Source organism: Salvelinus alpinus, chromosome 11 (assembly GCF_045679555.1).
Source record: "Salvelinus alpinus chromosome 11, SLU_Salpinus.1, whole genome shotgun sequence".
Lineage (NCBI taxonomy): Eukaryota > Metazoa > Chordata > Actinopteri > Salmoniformes > Salmonidae > Salvelinus > Salvelinus alpinus.
The window spans coordinates 6099421-6123201 of record NC_092096.1 but is presented as its reverse complement, the minus strand read 5'-3'; the positions used below and the strand labels follow the sequence as shown (position 1 = coordinate 6123201).

At 45.0% G+C, this 23781-nt stretch overlaps 1 protein-coding gene across 1 annotated transcript in view; it reads right to left on the bottom strand.

Moving 5' to 3' along the window:
- The window catches only part of shank3b (SH3 and multiple ankyrin repeat domains 3b), a 136902-nt gene that overhangs the window by 11465 nt on the left and 101656 nt on the right, over nt 1–23781 (bottom strand). Inside the window, exons 23-24 of the mRNA XM_071331615.1 lie at nt 4357–4559; nt 1570–1599 (exon numbers count right to left, since the gene is read on the bottom strand). Coding sequence (XP_071187716.1) covers nt 1570–1599; nt 4357–4559 — 233 coding nt within the window. The remainder of the gene's footprint in view (nt 1–1569; nt 1600–4356; nt 4560–23781) is intronic.

The window sequence follows — 23781 nt, the reverse complement described above, 5'->3', positions numbered from 1 at the left end:
TAGTGTAGAGACAGTTATCATTAGGGCACTAGTGTAGAGACAGTTATCATTAGGGAACTAGTCTAGAGAGACAGTTATCATTAGGGCACTAGTCTAGAGAGACAGTTATCATTAGGGCACTAGTGTTGAGACAGTTATCATTAGGGCACTAGTGTTGAGACAGTTATCATTAGGGAACTAGTCTAGAGAGACAGTTATCATTAGGGCACTAGTGTAGAGACAGTTATCATTAGGGTACTAGTATAGAGACAGTTATCATTAGGGCACTAGTGTAGAGACAGTTATCATTAGGGCACTAGTGTAGAGACAGTTATCATTAGGGCACTAGTGTAGAGACAGTTATCATTAGGGAACTAGTCTAGAGATACAGTTATCATTAAGGGTACTAGTGTAGAGACAGTTATCATTAGGGCACTAGTCTAGAGAGACAGTTATCATTAGGGTACTAGTGTAGAGACAGTTATCATTAGGGCACTAGTGTAGAGACAGTTATCATTAGGGAACTAGTGTTGAGACAGGTATCATTAGGGCACTAGTGTAGAGACAGTTATCATTAGGGCACTAGTGTTGAGACAGTTATCATTAGGGCACTAGTGTTGAGACAGTTATCATTAGGGCACTAGTATAGAGACAGTTATCATTAGGGAACTAGTTAAGGGGACAGTTATCATTAGGGTACTAGTATAGAGACAGTTATCATTAGGGTACTAGTGTAGAGACAGTTATCATTAGGGCACTAGTGTAGAGACAGTTATCATTAGGGTACTAGTTAAAGAGACAGTTATCATCAGGGCACTAGTGTAGAGACAGTTATCATTAGGGCACTAGTGTAGAGACAGTTATCATTAGGGTACTAGTATAGAGACAGTTATCATTAGGGTACTAGTATAGAGACAGTTATCATTAGGGCACTAGTGTAGAGACAGTTATCATTAGGGCACTAGTGTAGAGACAGTTATCATTAGGGCACTAGTGTAGAGACAGTTATCATTAGGGAACTAGTCTAGAGAGACAGTTATCATTAGGGCACTAGTCTAGAGAGACAGTTATCATTAGGGCACTAGTGTTGAGACAGTTATCATTAGGGCACTAGTGTTGAGACAGTTATCATTAGGGAACTAGTCTAGAGAGACAGTTATCATTAGGGCACTAGTCTAGAGATACAGTTATCATTAGGGTACTAGTTAAAGAGACAGTTATCATTAGGGTACTAGTCTAGAGATACAGTTATCATTAGGGCACTAGTCTAGAGACAGTTATCATTAGGGCACTAGTCTAGAGATACAGTTATCATTAGGGTACTGGTGTAGAGATACAGTTATCATTAGGGCACTAGTCTAGAGACAGTTATCATTAGGGAACTAGTCTAGAGACAGTTATCATTAGGGACTAAAATAGATACAGTTATCATTAGGGTACTAGTGTAGAGAGACAGTTATCTTTAGGGCACTACTTTAGAGAAGAAAGAGTTATCATTAGGGTACTGGTGTAGCGAAGAGAGAGGTAGTTCATGTTAGGTTATTATGTAGATAGGAAGAGGCGGTGTTTACCCAGCAATCTAAAACCTACGCTTTACTCTCTCCATTGTCTTGGCGACATCTGCTAGAACACAGAAATACATGCTAACTCTGTTGTTACCTAGAACACAGAAATACATGCTAACTCTGTTGTTACCTAGAACACAGAAATACATGCTAACTCTGTTGTTACCTAGAACACAGAAATACATGCTAACTCTGTTGTTACCTAGAACACAGAAATACATGCTAACTCTGTTGTTACCTAGAACACAGAAATACATGCTAACCCTGTTGTTACCTAGAACACAGAAATACATGCTAACTCTGTTGTTACCTAGAACACAGAAATACATGCTAACTCTGTTGTTACCTAGAACACAGAAATACATGCTAACTCTGTTGTTACCTAGAACACAGAAATACATGCTAACTCTGTTGTTACCTAGAACACAGAAATACATGCTAACTCTGTTGTTACCTAGAACACAGAAATACATGCTAACTCTGTTGTTACCTAGAACACAGAAATACATGCTAACTCTGTTGTTACCTAGAACACAGAAATACATGCTAACCCTGTTGTTACCTAGAACACAGAAATACATGCTAACTCTGTTGTTACCTAGAACACAGAAATACATGCTAACTCTGTTGTTACCTAGAACACAGAAATACATGCTAACTCTGTTGTTACCTAGAACACAGAAATACATGCTAACTCTGTTGTTACCTAGAACACAGAAATACATGCTAACTCTGTTGTTACCTAGAACACAGAAATACATGCTAACTCTGTTGTTACCTAGAACACAGAAATACATGCTAACTCTGTTGTTACCTAGAACACAGAAATACATGCTAACTCTGTTGTTACCTAGAACACAGAAATACATGCTAACTCTGTTGTTACCTAGAACACAGAAATACATGCTAACTCTGTTGTTACCTAGAACACAGAAATACATGCTAACTCTGTTGTTACCTAGAACACAGAAATACATGCTAACTCTGTTGTTACCTAGAACACAGAAATACATGCTAACTCTGTTGTTACCTAGAACACAGAAATACATGCTAACTCTGTTGTTACCTAGAACACATAAATACATGCTAACTCTGTTGTTACCTAGAACACAGAAATACATGCTAACTCTGTTGTTACCTAGAACACAGAAATACATGCTAACTCTGTTGTTACCTAGAACACAGAAATACATGCTAACTCTGTTGTTACCTAGAACACAGAAATACATGCTAACTCTGTTGTTACCTAGAACACAGAAATACATGCTAACTCTGTTGTTACCTAGAACACAGAAATACATGCTAACCCTGTTGTTACCTAGAACACATAAATACATGCTAACTCTGTTGTTACCTAGAACACAGAAATACAGGCTAACTCTGTTGTTACCTAGAACACAGAAATACATGCTAACTCTGTTGTTACCTAGAACACAGAAATACATGCTAACTCTGTTGTTACCTAGAACACAGAAATACATGCTAACTCTGTTGTTACCTAGAACACAGAAATACATGCTAACTCTGTTGTTACCTAGAACACATAAATACATGCTAACTCTGTTGTTACCTAGAACACATAAATACATGCTAACTCTGTTGTTACCTAGAACACATAAATACATGCTAACTCTGTTGTTACCTCGAACACAGAAATACATGCTAACTCTGTTGTTACCTAGAACACAGAAATACATGCTAACTCTGTTGTTACCTAGAACACAGAAATACATGCTAACTCTGTTGTTACCTAGAACACAGAAATACATGCTAACTCTGTTGTTACCTAGAACACATAAATACATGCTAACTCTGTTGTTACCTCGAACACAGAAATACATGCTAACTCTGTTGTTACCTAGAACACAGAAATACATGCTAACTCTGTTGTTACCTAGAACACAGAAATACATGCTAACTCTGTTGTTACCTAGAACACAGAAATACATGCTAACTCTGTTGTTACCTAGAACACAGAAATACATGCTCACTCTGTTGTTACCTAGAACACAGAAATACATGCTAACTCTGTTGTTACCTAGAACACAGAAATACATGCTAACTCTGTTGTTACCTAGAACACAGAAATACATACTAACTCTGTTGTTACCTAGAACACAGAAATACATGCTCACTGTGCTGTTACCTAGAACACAGAAATACATGCTAACTCTGTTGTTACCTAGAACACAGAGAAATAAATGCTCACTCTGTTGTTACCTAGAACACAGAAATACATGCTCACTGTGCTGTTACCTAGAACACATAAATACATGCTCACTGTGCTGTTACCTAGAACACAGAGGAAAACATGCTACCTCTGTTGTCACCTAGAACACAGAGAAACCACATGCTAGCTGTGCTGTTACCTAGGACACAGCGAAACCACATGCTAGCTGTGCTGTTACCTAGGACACAGCGAAACCACATGCTCACTCTGTTGTTACTTAGAACACAGAGAAATACATGCTAGCTGTGCTGTTACCTAGAACACATAAATACATGCTCACTGTACTGTTACGTAGAACACAGAAAAACATGCTAACTCTGTTGTTACCTAGAACACAGAGGAAAACATGCTAACTCTGTTGTTTCCTAGTGGAATATATGAATGTAGAGATGTTACCTAGTGGAATATATGAATGTAGAGATGTTACCTAGTGGAATATATGAATGTAGAGATGTTTCCTAGTGGAATATATTAATGTAGAGATGTTACCTAGTGGAATATATTAATGTAGAGATGTTACCTAGTGGAATATATGAATGTAGAGATGTTACTTAGAGGAAAATATTAATGTAGTGAGACTACCTTGCTCCGCCCACAGGGGACCTGTGTCCAGGGTCCAGCAGTCCTGCAGGCTCCTCTCCGAGTGAGTGGGAGTCTTTACTGAGTAACTGGAGACGTGAGGCCAGCTCCAGCCCACCACCCCCCACGGCAGTCGGCCTGCCCTCTTCAGGACTACTCTGCCTGGGCCGAGACTCGGACACCTCCCCCCAAAGTTTGGATCTCCTCTGTAAGACACAACAATCAACATACCAATAATAACAAATACCAACAACAACTGTAAAGAAAGAGCAAAGTCATGTGACTGAAATCTATGAACAATGAAAAGGTGGCATTTTTAGTAGTAGCAGTGCACCATATTAAAGGAGTATGTTACTGGACAATACAGTAGGAAATGGGGTTAGGGCATAAATACACTAGAGCCCATCTCCTATCCATACACTGGGTTCTTCTGTGACAGCATGGGCAGCGCCTTTGAGAGGTCTCTCCATTTCAAAGTGGTCCAATTATTCTTCTACTTCTAGGAGAGTATTGGTAGTTCATAAACAAACTGTACAGTTGCATACCACCTACTGTGCTGGAGTGTGTGTCGTCTGAACAGGTATAAAGACAAGGTTGATGATTTACTGCCACCTGGAGGGTGTTGTCTGAACAGGTATAAAGACAAGGTTAGTGATTTACTGCCCCCTGGAGGGTGTAGTCTGAACAGGTATAAAGACAAGGTTAGTGATTTACTGCCCCCTGGAGGGTGATGTCTGAACAGGTATAAAGACAAGGTTGGTGATTTACTGCCCCCTAGAGGGTGTTGTCTGAACATGTATAAAGACAAGGTTGATGATTTCCTGCCCCCTGGAGGGTGTAGTCTGAACAGGTATAAAGACAAGGTTGGTGATTTACTGCCCCCTGGAGGGTGATGTCTGAACAGGTATAAAGACAAGGTTGGTGATTTACTGCCCCCTGGAGGGTGTAGTCTGAACAGGTATAAAGACAAGGTTAGTGATTTACTGCCCCCTGGAGGGTGTAGTCTGAACAGGTATAAAGACAAGGTTAGTGATTTACTGCCCCCTGGAGGGTGTAGTCTGAACAGGTATAAAGACAAGGTTGATGATTTACTGCCCCCTGGAGGGTGTTGTCTGAACAGGTATAAAGACAAGGTTGGTGATTTACTGCCCCCTGGAGGGTGTAGTCTGAACAGGTATAAAGACAAGGTTGGTGATTTACTGCCCCCTGGAGGGTGATGTCTGAACAGGTATAAAGACAAGGTTGGTGATTTACTGCCCCCTGCAGGGTGTTGTCTGAACAGGTATAAAGACAAGGTTGGTGATTTACTGCCCCCTGGAGGGTGTTGTCTGAACAGGTATAAAGACAAGGTTGGTGATTTACTGCCCCCTGGAGGGTGTTGTCTGAACAGGTATAAAGACAAGGTTAGTGATTTACTGCCCCCTGGAGGGTGATGTCTGAACAGGTATAAAGACAAGGTTGATAATTTACTGTCACCTGCAGTTATGGAATGTTTTCTCAGCAGTATAATTCATTGGCAGACCCCTCCTGCTGACTTAGATGGACTTCTGTGATCTATCATCGTTGGGCCGCGGGAGTGAAAGATTCAGCAGGCTACTGGCATTACACACCTGGCTAAAAGTTTACTGTAGCTCTGTTGGGATAACTTTGACACCTTCGGGAAACAGAAGATGCTCTACAGGAATGACGGAGTCCATCCAAATCAACTTGGCTCCTTGACTCTGTCCATGCATTTCAATGCGGCATGGAAGTAATGACTTATCAATGACCCAAGCCCAGCTCATTTAATCCCCACCATTGTGTCGCTGAGTTGTCGTAATGCTGCAGCAAATGTACATTATCCCAGGGATGTTGGAAGACACAATGTAAATAACCTAATTTATGTCCCTCTTACTGCCAAGAATGCCTCTGCTGATCCTACAGCTATTGTATGCAGTAATCATGAGCCTATGAACCAGAGTTATACTGTTAGCACTGAGGACGTGTGTCCTAGTAGGAAGACCACTGTTAGCACTAAGGACGTGTGCCCTAGTAGGAATGCCAATGTGTGCAGCTCACCCTGCACTATCAGCTCCAATATAAATAACACGAGGATGTCTACTTCTGATAAGCTTCCCAGAAAAGCAATAAAATCAATCAAGTATCCCAAATAACTGCTAAAAATAGCCCACATTAACAACAAGCTAAGCTGTGTTTTGGTATATTTCACTTGCGATTGCATGATTATAAATATTTTTTTAAATATTTTTTAATCTGATACGTTTGGGAATTTTCATCTTCCTTTCAGGACCGGAACGAGGCTGTAGTTTTCTCAACATAACGCGCAACCCAAATGGCGTTTTTTTGTTATAAAAGTAATATTTATCGAACAAAAATAACATTTATTGTGTAACTGGGAGTCTCGTGAGTGCAAACATCCGAAGATTATCAAAGGTAAGCGATTCATTTTATTGCTTTTCTGACTTTCGTGACCATGCTAATTTGGGGCTAGCTGTTGTAGCATTGATTGATACACTCACAAAAGCTTACATTTCTTTCGCTGTAAAGCATATTTCAAAATCTGACACGATAGGTGGATTAACAACAAGCTAAGCTGTGTTTTGGTATTTTTCACTTGTGATTGCATGATTATAAATATTTTTTGTAATATTTATGCATTTGGCACCCTGCAATTCTAGCGGTTGTTTAGGAAAGTGATCCCGTAAAAGGGATCCGTAGCGCAGAGAAGTTTTAAATACAGTAGTTTTGTTAAGGCTTTGTTATACTTAGGAAAGGACCGTAGCGCAGTGAAGTTAACATATGTAGCCTAAGACACAAGGTTAATTATATCAATAACTTGCTAGTAACAGATTACATTCATATTCATCTCTGAAACTCACTTAGATAATACCTTTGATGATACAGTGGTAGAAATACATGGTTATAACATCTACCGTAAATAAGGAACTGCCAATGGAGGCAGCGTTGCAGTCTACATTCAGTCTAAGCCTACAAGAAAGTGTGTGCCCTCAGGCCTGGAGGGAGGCAAGTGTCATTCCCCTACCCAAGAATAGTAAAGCCCCCTTTACTGGCTCAAATAGCCGACCAATCAACCCTTAGTAAACTTTTGGAAAAAATTGTGTTTGACCAGATAAAATGCTATTTTACAGTAAACAAATTGACAACAGACTTTCAGCACGCTGATAGGGAAGGACATTCAACACAAATGACTGACTGGCTGAGAGAAATTGATGTTAAAAAGATTGTGGGAGCTGTTTTGTTAGACTTCAGTGCGGCTTTTGACATTATTGATTATAATAATTTTTTTACATTTATTTAACTAGGCAAACAAATTCTTATTTTCAATGATAGCAACAGTGGGTTAACTGCCTCGTTCAGGGGCAGAACAACAGATTTGTACCTTGTCAGCTCGGGGATTCGAACTTACAACCTTTCAGTTACTAGTCCAACGCTCTAACCACTAGGCTACCCTGCCGCCCAAATTATAGTCTGGAGCTGGAAAAACGTATGTGTTATGGCTTTACACCCCCTGCTATATTGTGGATACATAGTTACCTGTAAAACAGAACACAGAGGGTGTTCTTTAATGGAAGCCTCTCCAACATAATCCAGGTAGAATCAGGAATTCCCCAGGGCAGCTGTCTAGACCCCTTAATTTTTTCCATAAATTATTTTTAACCTTTATTTAACTAAGCAAGTCAGTTAAGAACAAATTCTTATTTATAATGATGGCCTACACCAGCCAAATGCGGCCGATGCTGGGCCAATTGTGCGCCACCCTACGGGACTCCCATTCACGGCCGGTTGTGATACAGCCCGGATTCAGAGATGCAGTGCATTAGTAAGTCCAATCTTACTAATGACATGCCAGTCATTGGCTTACAGTAAATGAAATGACTGCAACACTTAAAGAGCTACAGTCAGTTTCAGAATGTTTGGCAAGAAATAAGTTAGACCTATTTCAAAACCTAAAAGTATTGTATTTGAGATAAATTATTCACTAAACCCTTAACCTCAACTAAATCTTGTTTTCTTGCACCTGGACTACTGTTCAGTCGTGTGTTCAGGTGTTCAGGATCCGAGAGACCTCGGAAATTACAATTGGCTCAGAACAGGGCAGCACGGCTGGCCCTTAAATGAACACAGAGAGCTAACAACCTAGCATGTCAATCTCTCCTGGCTCAAAGTAGAGGACAGAATGACTTCATCAATATTTGTTTTTGTAAGAAGTGTTGCTGAATGCACTGAGCTGTCTGTTTAAACTACTAGCACACAGCTCGGACACCCATTCATACCCCACAAGACATGCCACCAGAGTCTGAACACTGAGTTTGGGGCTATGTTAGAAGACATGCTCCGTGATAGATTAGCCTGTGGCATTAATGAGGACAGCATACAGCGCCGTTTGCTGGGAGAAGCCACACTGACTTTCAAACTCAAGGTATGGAGATGGTACTATGGAGATGGCAATGTCAAAAATATTCAAAAGGCCAATAGTGTAAGTTGTGCAGTGCATCAGGTGACAAAAGAGGCGGCAGGAAAAAGGGGAAAAGCAGTGGAATGTTTTAGATGTGGGGGAACACATGCAAACAACTGTAAGTTCAATGAGTCTGTCACAATTGCAACAAAAAGAGACATTTAGCTAAAACATGCAGGGGATCTAGGAGCAAGCCAGAGGGTGGGCAGACTGGGCAGGGCAAGTTCACAGCAACGAAGCCAGAGTCAGCAGCACACCACCTAGATTCCACACTACAAGATTGCTTCGATCACGTGGACTGGGATATGTTCCGGATAGCATCGGACAATAACATTGATGTATACGCTGATTCGGTGAGCGAGTTTATTAACTTCTTTGGGGTAGGGGGCAGTATTTTCACGTCCAGATGAAAAGCATGCCTAGAGTAAACGGCCTGCTACAAAGCCATAAAGGCTAGAATATGCATATTATTAGTTGATTTGGATAGAAAACACTCTGAAGTTTCTAAAACTGTTTGAATGATGTCTGTGAGTATAACAGAACTCATATGGCAGGCAAAAACATGAGAAGAAATCCAACCTGGAAGTGGGAAATCTGAGGTTGATCGATTTTCAACTCAGCTCCTATTGAAGATACAGTGTGATATTGATAATGTTGCACTTCCTAAGGCTTCCACTAGATGTCAACAGTCGTTAGAACCTTGTCTGATGCATCTACTGTGAAGTGGGGCCGAAGGAGAGAGGAATGAGTCAGGTCTATCATGACCTGAACATGCCCTGACCATGCACGTTCACGTGAGAGCGAGCTCTGTTCCATCGCACTTCTGAAGACAATGGAATACTCCGGTTGGAACATTATTGAAGAATTATGTTAAAAACATCCTAAAGTTTGATTCAAAACTTCGTTTATCATGTTTTTACGGACTGTAATAGAACTTTTGTAACTTTTCGTCCGTACTTTCCGCTGGACCTGCCCGCGCGTCGTGAGTTTGGAAAGTGTACTGAACGCTAGAACAACAAGGAGGAATTTGGACATAAATGACGGACATTATCGAACAAAACAAACATTTATTGTGGAACTGGAATTCCTTGGAGTGCATTCTGATGAAGATCATCAAAGGTAAGTGAATGTTTATAATGTTACTTCTGACTTCTGTTGACTGCATAATATGGCGGAGATATGTGTGTCTTGATTGGGCTCTGAGCGCCGACTCAGATTATTGCATGGTTTGCTTTTTTCGTAAAGCTTTTTTGAAATCTGACACAGCATTAAGGAGAAGTGCATCTAAAATTCCATACAGTTGTATCTTTTAGCAATGTTTATTATGAGTAAATTGATGTGGCTCTCGGCAAAATCAAAGGATGTTTTGGAACTTCTGAACGTAAGGTGCAAATGTAAACTCAGATTTTTGGATATAAATATGAACTTTACCGAACAAAACATACATGTATTGTGTAACATGAAGTCCTATGAGTGTCATCTGATGAAGATCATTAAAGGTTAGTAATTCATTTTATCTATATTTCTGCTTTTTGTGAATCCTCTCTTTGGCTGGAAAAATGGCTGTGCTATTCTGTGAATAGGCACTCACCTAACATAATCGTTTGGTTTGCTTTCGTCTTAAAGCCTTTTTGAAATCGGACACTGTTGCTGGATTTACAACAAGTGCATCTTTAAAATGGTGTAAAATACATGTATGTTTGAGGAATTTAAATTATGGGATTTCTGTTGTTTTCAATTTGGCGCCCTGCAGTTTCACTGGCTGATGAAGAGGTGGGACGCTACCGTCTCACGTACCCTAGAGAGGTTAACAAGTGCATCGGTGATGTGGTACCCACAGTGACAATTAAATCCTTCCCCAACCAGAAACCGTGGATTGATGGCAGCATTCGTGCAAAACTGAAAGCGCGAACCCTTGCTTTTAATCATGGCAAGGCGACCGGAAACATGACTGAATACAAACAGTGTAGCTATTCCCTCCTCAAGGCATTCAAACAAGCTAAGCGTCAGTATAGAGACAAAATAGAGCCGCAATTCAACGACTCAGACACGAGACGAAGGTGGCAGGGTCTACAGTCAATCACAGACTACAAAAAGAAAACCAGCCCCGTCGCGAACCACAATGTCTTGCTCCCAGACAAACTGAACAACTTCTTTGCTCGCTTTGAGGACAATACAGTGCCACTGACATGACCCGCTACCAAAACCTGCGGGCTCTCCTTCACTGCAGCCAATGTGAGTAAAACAATTAAACGTGTTAACCCTCACAAGGCTGCCGGCCCAGACGGCATCCCTAGCTGCGTCCTCAGAGCATGCGCAGATCAGCTGGCTGATGTGTTAACTTCTTGAGGGCAGGGGGCAGCATTTTCACTTTCGGAAAAATAGCATGCCAAAATTCAACTGCTTGCTACTCATCCCCAGAATATAAGATATGCATATTATTAGTAGATTTGGATAGAAAACCCTCTGAAGTTTCTAAAACTGTTTGAATCATGTCTGTGAGAATAACAGAACTTATGTAGCAGACAAAACCCTGAGGACAAACCATTCAGAATTTTAATTTTTTTGATGTCACTGTCTTTTCAATAAGTTTTCTTAGAGACACCAGATTTCTAATGGACTTGCTTGCAGTTCCTACCGCTTCCACTGGATGTCACCAGTCCTTGGAAATCGGTTGAGGTTATTCCTTTGTGTAGTGAAGAAGTAGGGCTATCGTAAATGAGGGTCACATGAAGTACATTTTTTGAGAGAGTCACGTTACGAAAAAAGTTGCGTCAGTTTGTTTTCTTTTTGTATTGAAAACAGATAGACCCGTCTTCAAATTGATCGATTATTAACGTTTCAAAATACCTAACGTTGTATTACAAAAGTAGTTTGAAATGTTTTGGTAAAGTTTACATGTAACTTTTGATATATTTTGTAGTGACTTGGCGAAATTTGGAAGCTGTGTTTTTCTTGATGAAACGGTCAAAATAAATTGACATTTTGGATATAAATCGACGGAATTAATCGAACAAAAGGACCATTTGTGATGTTTATGGGACATATTGGAATGCCAACAAAAGAATTTTGTCAAAGGTAAGGCATGATTTATATTTTATTTCTGAGTTTTGTGTCGTGCTTGCAGTGTTGAATTATGCTACTCTCTTTGTTTACTGTTGTGCTATCATCAGATAATAGCATCTTATGCTTTCGCCGAAAAGCCTTTTTGAAATCTGACACGTTGGCTGGATTCACAACGAGTGTAGCTTTAATTTGGTATCTTACATGTGTGATTTAATGAAAGTTTGATTTTTATATCATGTTATTTGAATATGGCGCTCTGTATTTTCCCTGGCTATTGGCCGGTGGGACGTTTGCGTCCCACCTGCCCCAGAGAAGTTAACGGACATATTCAATCAATCCCTATCCCAGTCTGCTGTTCCCACATGCTTCAAGAGGGCCACCATTGTTCCTGTTCCCAATAAAGCTAATGAAGCCAATGAAGTGCTTTGAGAGACTAGTCAATGATCATATCACCTCCACCCTACATGACACCCTAGACCCACTCCAATTTTCTTACCGCCCCAATAGGTCCACAGACAATGCAATCGCAACCACACTGCACACTGCCCAAGAGGAATACCTTTTGTTCATCGATTACAGCTCAGCATTTAACACCATAGTACCCTCCAAACTTGTCATTAAGCTCGAGACCCTGGGTCTCGACCCTGCCCTGTGCAACTGGGTCCTGGACTTTCTGACGGGTCGCCCCCAGGTGGTGAGGGTAGGAAACAACATCTCCACCCTGCTGATCCTCAACACTGGGGCCCCACAAGGGTGTGTTCTCAGCCCTCTCCTGTACTCCCTGTTCACCCATGACTGCATGGCCATGCACGCCTCCAACTCAATCATCAAGTTTGCAGACGACACTACAGTGTTAGGCTTGATTACCAACAACGACGAGACGGCCTACAGGGAGGAAGTGAGGGTCCTCGGAGTGTGGTGTCAGGAAAATAACCTCACACTCAACGTCAACAAAACAAAGGAGATGATCGTGAACTTCAGGAAACAGCAGAGGGATCACCCCCCTATCCACATCGACGGGACAGTAGTGGAGAAGGTGGAACGTTTTAAATTCCTCCGCTGCTCCACAAAGACTGTAAATGGAAGTGGGGCTCAAAAGAAAGCTTTCAAGGAAGCAAAAGCACTACTACAATCATCAAAACTGCTTCTTCATTTTGATCAAGACAAAGAGATTCTGTCATGTGACACCTCGCCCTATGGCGTCGGGGCAGTACTCTCTCATCAGATGGAGGTCAGAGAAACCCATTGAATTCGCATCACACATGCTGAGGAGTTCTGAGAAGAGTTATTCACAGTTAGACAAGGAAGGTCTGGCCATAGTTTTGGCTGTGAAACGCTTTCATCAGTACATCTACGGTCGTCATTTCACCATATGCACTGACCACCAACCACTGATGAGCCTGTTCAGTGAATCAAGATGCATTTCTCCAATGGCTTCAGCAAGGATACAGCACTGGGCCCTCAAACTGTCAGCTTACCTGTACATTATAGTGTACAGAGAAGGGAAGGACAATGCAAACGAGACACGCTCAGCCGTCTACCAGAGATGCCCGCCACAACTGTGGTGCCTCCCAAGACAATTTTAAACTCATCTGTGAATGCCAAACAGATCAAACAGTGGACAGACCGGGATCCTATCCTGGCCCAGGTGAAAAGATTCCTTATGCAGGGTTGGCCTCCCATCATAGAGGATGAGGGACTGAGACCTTACGCAAAGTGCAAAACTGAGCTGAGTGTGCAGGATGGCTGCATACTCTGGGGGTCCATAGTGGTTGTTCCGGTCCCTGGTCATGGATGAGGTCCATGAGGCTCACCCGGGTGCCTACCGGATGAAAAGTTTAGCCAGATCGTACATCTGGTGGCCTAACATGAATCAGGATGTAGAAAACAAAGTGAAATCATGTTCTGAGTGCCAGATCAACCAGAAGATGGCGCCGCCCGCGCCACTACATCTGTGGGAGTGGTCTGACCGCCCATGGTCCAGGCTGCACATAGACTTTGTCCTTTCGTGGGTCACATGTCCCTTGTCATGGTGGACTCACACTCCAAGTGGCTGGAAGCTATCATCATGAGCAACATCACAGTGACCACAACAATCGAAAAGCTTCGGCAAGTGTTTGCAACCCTCGGTCTGTGTGACTCTCTTGTGTCCGACAACGCAACAAACCTGTGATTTGTTCCAAGAATTCATGCTGAGAAACGGATTCACCATGTCCGCAGGGCTCCGTTTCACCCGGCCTCGAATGGCTTAGTGGAGCGGGCTGTGCAGACACTGAAAGAGGGGCTCAAAAAGATGACTGGGGGAACCATCACAACTAAGCTCTCTCGGTTCTTGTTCCAGTATCGCATCACGCCACAAACAACAACAGGTCAAGCTCCAGTTGAGATGTTGATGGGCAGAAAGCCAAAAGCTCACCTTGATCTACTGAGTCCGGACATCAAAGCACGAGTGGAACGTAAGCAGGAGAAATAAAAAGAGAGACATGACCACCACGCGAGGGAGACAGTTAAAACCCAATGACACTGTCTATATTCACAACTTCACAAGCAGCCAGCGTTAGTTGCCAGGTATCAGAGTTGTCCAGTCTCCTTTGTGGTCAAACTGACTGATGGTCGAGTCATACGCAGACACAAGGACCACATCTGCCTGCGCTATGACAAAGAAAAGGCCACGGTTGCAGACAGAACCACGGCGGGTGGTAGTATACAAGTTGAAACCCCACAGGAAACAGTATCTGAGGAACAGGGTCATTCAGTGGTTCCTACAGAGGATGATGGACTTTCTTTCACAAACACCCAACCTGCTCCACTGGGAAACGCCTTCTTGGCACACCAGGAGTACTGCGCAGAATACAGCGTTGTCACAAGCCTCCTGAAAGACTAACTCTGTAGTTGAGACAGAGGCTTGTAGTGTTCGTGTTTGTTTGGAACAGCAGACTTAGTTGAAAAGAAATAATGACTGTCATTTTTTGTTTGTTTACATTTACAGTAACACTAGCAGAAGTTATAAAGTGTTGAAAAGAAAACATGTGGTTTACTTGTTAATCTTATGTTCTTTCCTCACAGGGGGGATTGGAATTAAGGGGGAGAAGTGTTATAGAGTGGACACTACATAAATAATGACATTCAATATGTTATTGTACTTACCTGCAGTATAGTATGATTACTATTCATGTGTTCATGGTTATTATTGGCCTTGACCGTTCCCCTTTGATGATGTCATCACCCAGAGTTGTACCTGTTCAATGCGACTCTACCACAGGTTGAGTGGGCTGTATCGCTTTGCTGTGTTTGTACCGTTTCTACATGGCTGTACACCTTTCATTAGTTAGGTTCAAAGTAAAGGAACGTAATATTGAATTGCGTGTGGGCATTCAAGTTAGTACAGTTACCTAGAAGAGGTCAGGGATACTTGGAAGAGGTATCAAGGTGGGTCAGGGTTACCTGGAAGAGAGGTATCAGGGTCTGGTCGTCGCCATGGTGGAATAGGGCTACTCATTTCTCATAACTGGAGATTCTCTTTTCTCCGTCTCTCACCTGTCCATCTCCTCATTTAAATTCCATGTGGTCACTGTCTCCTGTCCACTCAAGCTTAACATTATTGTCATCTATCATCCACCAGGTGCCCTTGGAACGTTCCTCAATGAGCTTGGCACATTGATAAGCTAGTTCCTGACGATTGCTCACTGCTCTTCGTTTTGGAGACTTCAACCTCCTGATGTCTGCCTTCGCTTTAATTGTTTTCCAACTTTCTCTTTCCCCTTCTTGCCAAATCTGATCTCACCCTTTCACAATCCTCTCCAACTCGCAAGGCAGGCAATAAACTTGTCCTCATCTTTACTAGAGGCTACTAATCTCACTGCAACGCCCCTCCAGGTCTCTGTTCTCCTACTAATCTCACTGTAACCCCCCTCCAGGTCTCTGTTCTCCTACTAATCTCACTGTAACGCCCCTCCAGGTCTCTGTTCTCATACTAATCTCACTGCAACCCCCCTCCAGGTCTCTGTTCTCCTACTAATCTCACTGTAACCCCCCTCCAGGTCTCTGTTCTCCTACTAATCTCACTGTAACCCCCCTCCAGGTCTCTGTTCTCCTACTAATCTCACTGTAACCCTCCTCCAGGTCTCTGTTCTCCTACTAATCTCACTGTAACCCCCTCCAGGTCTCTGTTATCCTACTAATCTCACTGCAACCCCCCTCCAGGTCTCTGTTCTCCTACTAATCTCACTGTAACCCCCCTCCAGGTCTCTGTTCTCCTACTAATCTCACTGTAACCCCCTCCAGGTCTCTGTTCTCCTACTAATCTCACTGCAACGCCCCTCCAGGTCTCTGTTCTCCTACTAATCTCACTGCAACCCCCCTCCAGGTCTCTGTTCTCCTACTAATCTCACTGCAACGCCCCTCCAGGTCTCTGTTCTCCTACTAATCTCACTGTAACCCCCCTCCAGGTCTCTGTTCTCCTACTAATCTCACTGTAACCCTCCTCCAGGTCTCTGTTCTCCTACTAATCTCACTGTAACCCCCTCCAGGTCTCTGTTATCCTACTAATCTCACTGCAACGCCCCTCCAGGTCTCTGTTCTCCTACTAATCTCACTGTAACCCCCCTCCAGGTCTCTGTTCTCCTACTAATCTCACTGTAACCCCCGTCCAGGTCTCTGTTATCCTACTAATCTCACTGCAACGCCCCTCCAGGTCTCTGTTCTCCTACTAATCTCACTGTAACCCCCCTCCAGGTCTCTGTTCTCCTACTAATCTCACTGTAACCCCCTCCAGGTCTCTGTTCTCCTACTAATCTCACTGCAACGCCCCTCCGGGTCTCTGTTCTCCTACTAATCTCACTGTAACCCCCCTCCAGGTCTCTGTTCTCCTACTAATCTCACTGTAACGCCCCTCCAGGTCTCTGTTCTCCTACTAATCTCACTGCAACGCCCCTCCAGGTCTCTGTTCTCCTACTAATCTCACTGTAACCCCCTCCAGGTCTATGTTCTCCTACTAATCTCACTGCAACGCCCCTCCAGGTCTCTGTTCTCCTACTAATCTCACTGTAACCCCCTCCAGGTCTCTGTTCTCCTACTAATCTCACTGTAACCCCCTCCAGGTCTCTGTTCTCCTACTAATCTCACTGTAACCCCCCTCCAGGTCTCTGTTCTCCTACTAATCTCACTGTAACCCCCCTCCAGGTCTCTGTTCTCCTACTAATCTCACTGTAACCCCCTCCAGGTCTCTATTATCCTACTAATCTCACTGCAACGCCCCTCCTGGGTCTCTGTTCTCCTACTAATATCACTGCAACGCCCCTCCAGGTCTCTGTTCTCCTACTAATCTCACTGTAACCCCCCTCCAGGTCTCTGTTCTCCTACTAATCTCACTGTAACCCCCACCAGGTCTCTGTTCTCCTACTAATCTCACTGTAACCCTCTCCAGGTCTCTGTTCCCCTACTAATCTCACTGTAAACCCCCTCCAGGTCTCTGTTCTCCTACTAATCTCACTGTAACCCCCCTCCAGGTCTCTGTTCTCCTACTAATCTCACTGTAACCCCCCTCCAGGTCTCTGTTCTCCTACTAATCTCACTGTAAGCCCCCTCCAGGTCTCTGTTCTCCTACTAATCTCACTGTAAGCCCCCTCCAGGTCTCTGTTCTCCTACTAATCTCACTGCAACCCCCCTCCAGGTCTCTGTTCTCCTACTAATCTCACTGTAACCCCCTCCAGGTCTCTGTTCTCCTACTAATCTCACTGCAACGCCCCTCCGGGTCTCTGTTCTCCTACTAATCTCACTGTAACCCCCCTCCAGGTCTCTGTTCTCCTACTAATCTCACTGTAACGCCCCTCCAGGTCTCTGTTCTCCTACTAATCTCACTGCAACGCCCCTCCAGGTCTCTGTTCTCCTACTAATCTCACTGTAACCCCCTCCAGGTCTATGTTCTCCTACTAATCTCACTGCAACGCCCCTCCAGGTCTCTGTTCTCCTACTAATCTCACTGTAACCCCCTCCAGGTCTCTGTTCTCCTACTAATCTCACTGTAACCCCCTCCAGGTCTCTGTTCTCCTACTAATCTCACTGTAACCCCCTCCAGGTCTCTGTTCTCCTACTAATCTCACTGTAAACCCCCTCCAGGTCTCTGTTCTCCTACTAATCTCACTGTAAGCCCCCTCCAGGTCTCTGTTCTCCTACTAATCTCACTGTAACCCCCCTCCAGGTCTCTGTTCTCCTACTAATCTCACTGTAACCCCCTCCAGGTCTCTATTATCCTACTAATCTCACTGCAACGCCCCTCCTGGGTCTCTGTTCTCCTACTAATATCACTGCAACGCCCCTCCAGGTCTCTGTTCTCATACTAATCTCACTGCAACCCCCCTCCAGGTCTCTGTTCTCCTACTAATCTCACTGTAACCCCCCTCCAGGTCTCTGTTCTCCTACTAATCTCACTGTAACCCCCCTCCAGGTCTCTGTTCTCCTACTAATCTCACTGTAACCCTCCTCCAGGTCTCTGTTCTCCTACTAATCTCACTGTAACCCCCTCCAGGTCTCTGTTATCCTACTAATCTCACTGCAACCCCCCTCCAGGTCTCTGTTCTCCTACTAATCTCACTGTAACCCCCCTCCAGGTCTCTGTTCTCCTACTAATCTCACTGCAACCCCCTCCAGGTCTCTGTTCTCCTACTAATCTCACTGCAACGCCCCTCCAGGTCTCTGTTCTCCTACTAATCTCACTGCAACCCCCCTCCAGGTCTCTGTTCTCCTACTAATCTCACTGCAACGCCCCTCCAGGTCTCTGTTCTCCTACTAATCTCACTGTAACCCCCCTCCAGGTCTCTGTTCTCCTACTAATCTCACTGTAACCCTCCTCCAGGTCTCTGTTCTCCTACTAATCTCACTGTAACCCCCTCCAGGTCTCTGTTATCCTACTAATCTCACTGCAACGCCCCTCCAGGTCTCTGTTCTCCTACTAATCTCACTGTAACCCCCCTCCAGGTCTCTGTTCTCCTACTAATCTCACTGTAACCCCCGTCCAGGTCTCTGTTATCCTACTAATCTCACTGCAACGCCCCTCCAGGTCTCTGTTCTCCTACTAATCTCACTGTAACCCCCCTCCAGGTCTCTGTTCTCCTACTAATCTCACTGTAACCCCCCTCCAGGTCTCTGTTCTCCTACTAATCTCACTGCAACGCCCCTCCGGGTCTCTGTTCTCCTACTAATCTCACTGTAACCCCCCTCCAGGTCTCTGTTCTCCTACTAATCTCACTGTAACGCCCCTCCAGGTCTCTGTTCTCCTACTAATCTCACTGCAACGCCCCTCCAGGTCTCTGTTCTCCTACTAATCTCACTGTAACCCCCTCCAGGTCTCTGTTATCCTACTAATCTCACTGCAACGCCCCTCCAGGTCTCTGTTCTCCTACTAATCTCACTGTAACCCCCCTCCAGGTCTCTGTTCTCCTACTAATCTCACTGTAACCCCCGTCCAGGTCTCTGTTATCCTACTAATCTCACTGCAACGCCCCTCCAGGTCTCTGTTCTCCTACTAATCTCACTGTAACCCCCCTCCAGGTCTCTGTTCTCCTACTAATCTCACTGTAACCCCCTCCAGGTCTCTGTTCTCCTACTAATCTCACTGCAACGCCCCTCCGGGTCTCTGTTCTCCTACTAATCTCACTGTAACCCCCCTCCAGGTCTCTGTTCTCCTACTAATCTCACTGTAACGCCCCTCCAGGTCTCTGTTCTCCTACTAATCTCACTGCAACGCCCCTCCAGGTCTCTGTTCTCCTACTAATCTCACTGTAACCCCCTCCAGGTCTATGTTCTCCTACTAATCTCACTGCAACGCCCCTCCAGGTCTCTGTTCTCCTACTAATCTCACTGTAACCCCCTCCAGGTCTCTGTTCTCCTACTAATCTCACTGTAACCCCCTCCAGGTCTCTGTTCTCCTACTAATCTCACTGTAACCCCCCTCCAGGTCTCTGTTCTCCTACTAATCTCACTGTAACCCCCCTCCAGGTCTCTGTTCTCCTACTAATCTCACTGTAACCCCCTCCAGGTCTCTATTATCCTACTAATCTCACTGCAACGCCCCTCCTGGGTCTCTGTTCTCCTACTAATATCACTGCAACGCCCCTCCAGGTCTCTGTTCTCCTACTAATCTCACTGTAACCCCCCTCCAGGTCTCTGTTCTCCTACTAATCTCACTGTAACCCCCACCAGGTCTCTGTTCTCCTACTAATCTCACTGTAACCCTCTCCAGGTCTCTGTTCCCCTACTAATCTCACTGTAAACCCCCTCCAGGTCTCTGTTCTCCTACTAATCTCACTGTAACCCCCCTCCAGGTCTCTGTTCTCCTACTAATCTCACTGTAACCCCCCTCCAGGTCTCTGTTCTCCTACTAATCTCACTGTAAGCCCCCTCCAGGTCTCTGTTCTCCTACTAATCTCACTGTAAGCCCCCTCCAGGTCTCTGTTCTCCTACTAATCTCACTGCAACCCCCCTCCAGGTCTCTGTTCTCCTACTAATCTCACTGTAACCCCCTCCAGGTCTCTGTTCTCCTACTAATCTCACTGCAACGCCCCTCCGGGTCTCTGTTCTCCTACTAATCTCACTGTAACCCCCCTCCAGGTCTCTGTTCTCCTACTAATCTCACTGTAACGCCCCTCCAGGTCTCTGTTCTCCTACTAATCTCACTGCAACGCCCCTCCAGGTCTCTGTTCTCCTACTAATCTCACTGTAACCCCCTCCAGGTCTATGTTCTCCTACTAATCTCACTGCAACGCCCCTCCAGGTCTCTGTTCTCCTACTAATCTCACTGTAAGCCCCCTCCAGGTCTCTGTTCTCCTACTAATCTCACTGTAAGCCCCCTCCAGGTCTCTGTTCTCCTACTAATCTCACTGCAACCCCCCTCCAGGTCTCTGTTCTCCTACTAATCTCACTGTAACCCCCTCCAGGTCTCTGTTCTCCTACTAATCTCACTGCAACGCCCCTCCGGGTCTCTGTTCTCCTACTAATCTCACTGTAACCCCCCTCCAGGTCTCTGTTCTCCTACTAATCTCACTGTAACGCCCCTCCAGGTCTCTGTTCTCCTACTAATCTCACTGCAACGCCCCTCCAGGTCTCTGTTCTCCTACTAATCTCACTGTAACCCCCTCCAGGTCTATGTTCTCCTACTAATCTCACTGCAACGCCCCTCCAGGTCTCTGTTCTCCTACTAATCTCACTGTAACCCCCTCCAGGTCTCTGTTCTCCTACTAATCTCACTGTAACCCCCTCCAGGTCTCTGTTCTCCTACTAATCTCACTGTAACCCCCTCCAGGTCTCTGTTCTCCTACTAATCTCACTGTAAACCCCCTCCAGGTCTCTGTTCTCCTACTAATCTCACTGTAAGCCCCCTCCAGGTCTCTGTTCTCCTACTAATCTCACTGTAACCCCCCTCCAGGTCTCTGTTCTCCTACTAATCTCACTGTAACCCCCTCCAGGTCTCTATTATCCTACTAATCTCACTGCAACGCCCCTCCTGGGTCTCTGTTCTCCTACTAATATCACTGCAACGCCCCTCCAGGTCTCTGTTCTCCTACTAATCTCACTGTAACCCCCCTCCAGGTCTCTGTTCTCCTACTAATCTCACTGTAACCCCCACCAGGTCTCTGTTCTCCTACTAATCTCACTGTAACCCTCTCCAGGTCTCTGTTCTCCTACTAATCTCACTGTAAACCCCCTCCAGGTCTCTGTTCTCCTACTAATCTCACTGTAACCCCCCTCCAGGTCTCTGTTCTCCTACTAATCTCACTGTAACCCCCCTCCAGGTCTCTGTTCTCCTACTAATCTCACTGTAAGCCCCCTCCAGGTCTCTGTTCTCCTACTAATCTCACTGTAAGCCCCCTCCAGGTCTCTGTTCTCCTACTAATCTCACTGCAACCCCCCTCCAGGTCTCTGTTCTCCTACTAATCTCACTGTAACCCCCTCCAGGTCTCTGTTCTCCTACTAATCTCACTGCAACGCCCCTCCGGGTCTCTGTTCTCCTACTAATCTCACTGTAACCCCCCTCCAGGTCTCTGTTCTCCTACTAATCTCACTGTAACGCCCCTCCAGGTCTCTGTTCTCCTACTAATCTCACTGCAACGCCCCTCCAGGTCTCTGTTCTCCTACTAATCTCACTGTAACCCCCTCCAGGTCTATGTTCTCCTACTAATCTCACTGCAACGCCCCTCCAGGTCTCTGTTCTCCTACTAATCTCACTGTAACCCCCTCCAGGTCTCTGTTCTCCTACTAATCTCACTGTAACCCCCCTCCAGGTCTCTGTTCTCCTACTAATCTCACTGTAACCCCCTCCAGGTCTCTATTATCCTACTAATCTCACTGCAACGCCCCTCCTGGGTCTCTGTTCTCCTACTAATATCACTGCAACGCCCCTCCAGGTCTCTGTTCTCCTACTAATCTCACTGTAACCCCCCTCCAGGTCTCTGTTCTCCTACTAATCTCACTGTAACCCCCACCAGGTCTCTGTTCTCCTACTAATCTCACTGTAACCCCCTCCAGGTCTCTGTTCTCCTACTAATCTCACTGTAAACCCCCTCCAGGTCTCTGTTCTCCTACTAATCTCACTGTAACCCCCCTCCAGGTCTCTGTTCTCCTACTAATCTCACTGTAACCCCCCTCCAGGTCTCTGTTCTCCTACTAATCTCACTGTAAGCCCCCTCCAGGTCTCTGTTCTCCTACTAATCTCACTGTAAGCCCCCTCCAGGTCTCTGTTCTCCTACTAATCTCACTGCAACCCCCCTCCAGGTCTCTGTTCTCCTACTAATCTCACTGTAACCCTCCTCCAGGTCTCTGTTCTCCTACTAATCTCACTGTAACCCCCTCCAGGTCTCTGTTATCCTACTAATCTCACTGCAACGCCCCTCCAGGTCTCTGTTCTCCTACTAATCTCACTGTAACCCCCCTCCAGGTCTCTGTTATCCTACTAATCTCACTGTAACCCCCTCCAGGTCTCTGTTCTCCTACTAATCTCACTGTAACCCCCTCCAGGTCTCTGTTCTCCTACTAATCTCACTGTAACCCCCATCCAGGTCTCTGTTCTCCTACTAATCTCACTGTAACCCCCCTCCAGGTCTCTGTTCTCCTACTAATCTCACTGTAACCCCCCTCCAGGTCTCTGTTCTCCTACTAATCTCACTGTAACCCCCCTCCAGGTCTCTGTTCTCCTACTAATCTCACTGCAACGCCCCTCCAGGTCTCTGTTCTCCTACTAATCTCACTGTAAACCCCCTCCAGGTCTCTGTTCTCCTACTAATCTCACTGTAACCCCCTCCAGGTCTCTGTTCTCCTACTAATCTCACTGTAACCCCCTCCAGGTCTATGTTCTCCTACTAATCTCACTGCAACGCCCCTCCAGGTCTCTGTTCTCCTACTAATCTCACTGTAACCCCCTCCAGGTCTCTGTTCTCCTACTAATCTCACTGTAACCCCCTCCAGGTCTCTGTTCTCCTACTAATCTCACTGTAACCCCCCTCCAGGTCTCTGTTCTCCTACTAATCTCACTGTAACCCCCCTCCAGGTCTCTGTTCTCCTACTAATCTCACTGTAACCCCCTCCAGGTCTCTATTATCCTACTAATCTCACTGCAACGCCCCTCCTGGGTCTCTGTTCTCCTACTAATATCACTGCAACGCCCCTCCAGGTCTCTGTTCTCCTACTAATCTCACTGTAACCCCCCTCCAGGTCTCTGTTATCCTACTAATCTCACTGCAACGCCCCTCCAGGTCTCTGTTCTCCTACTAATCTCACTGTAACCCCCCTCCAGGTCTCTGTTCTCCTACTAATCTCACTGTAACCCCCGTCCAGGTCTCTGTTATCCTACTAATCTCACTGCAACGCCCCTCCAGGTCTCTGTTCTCCTACTA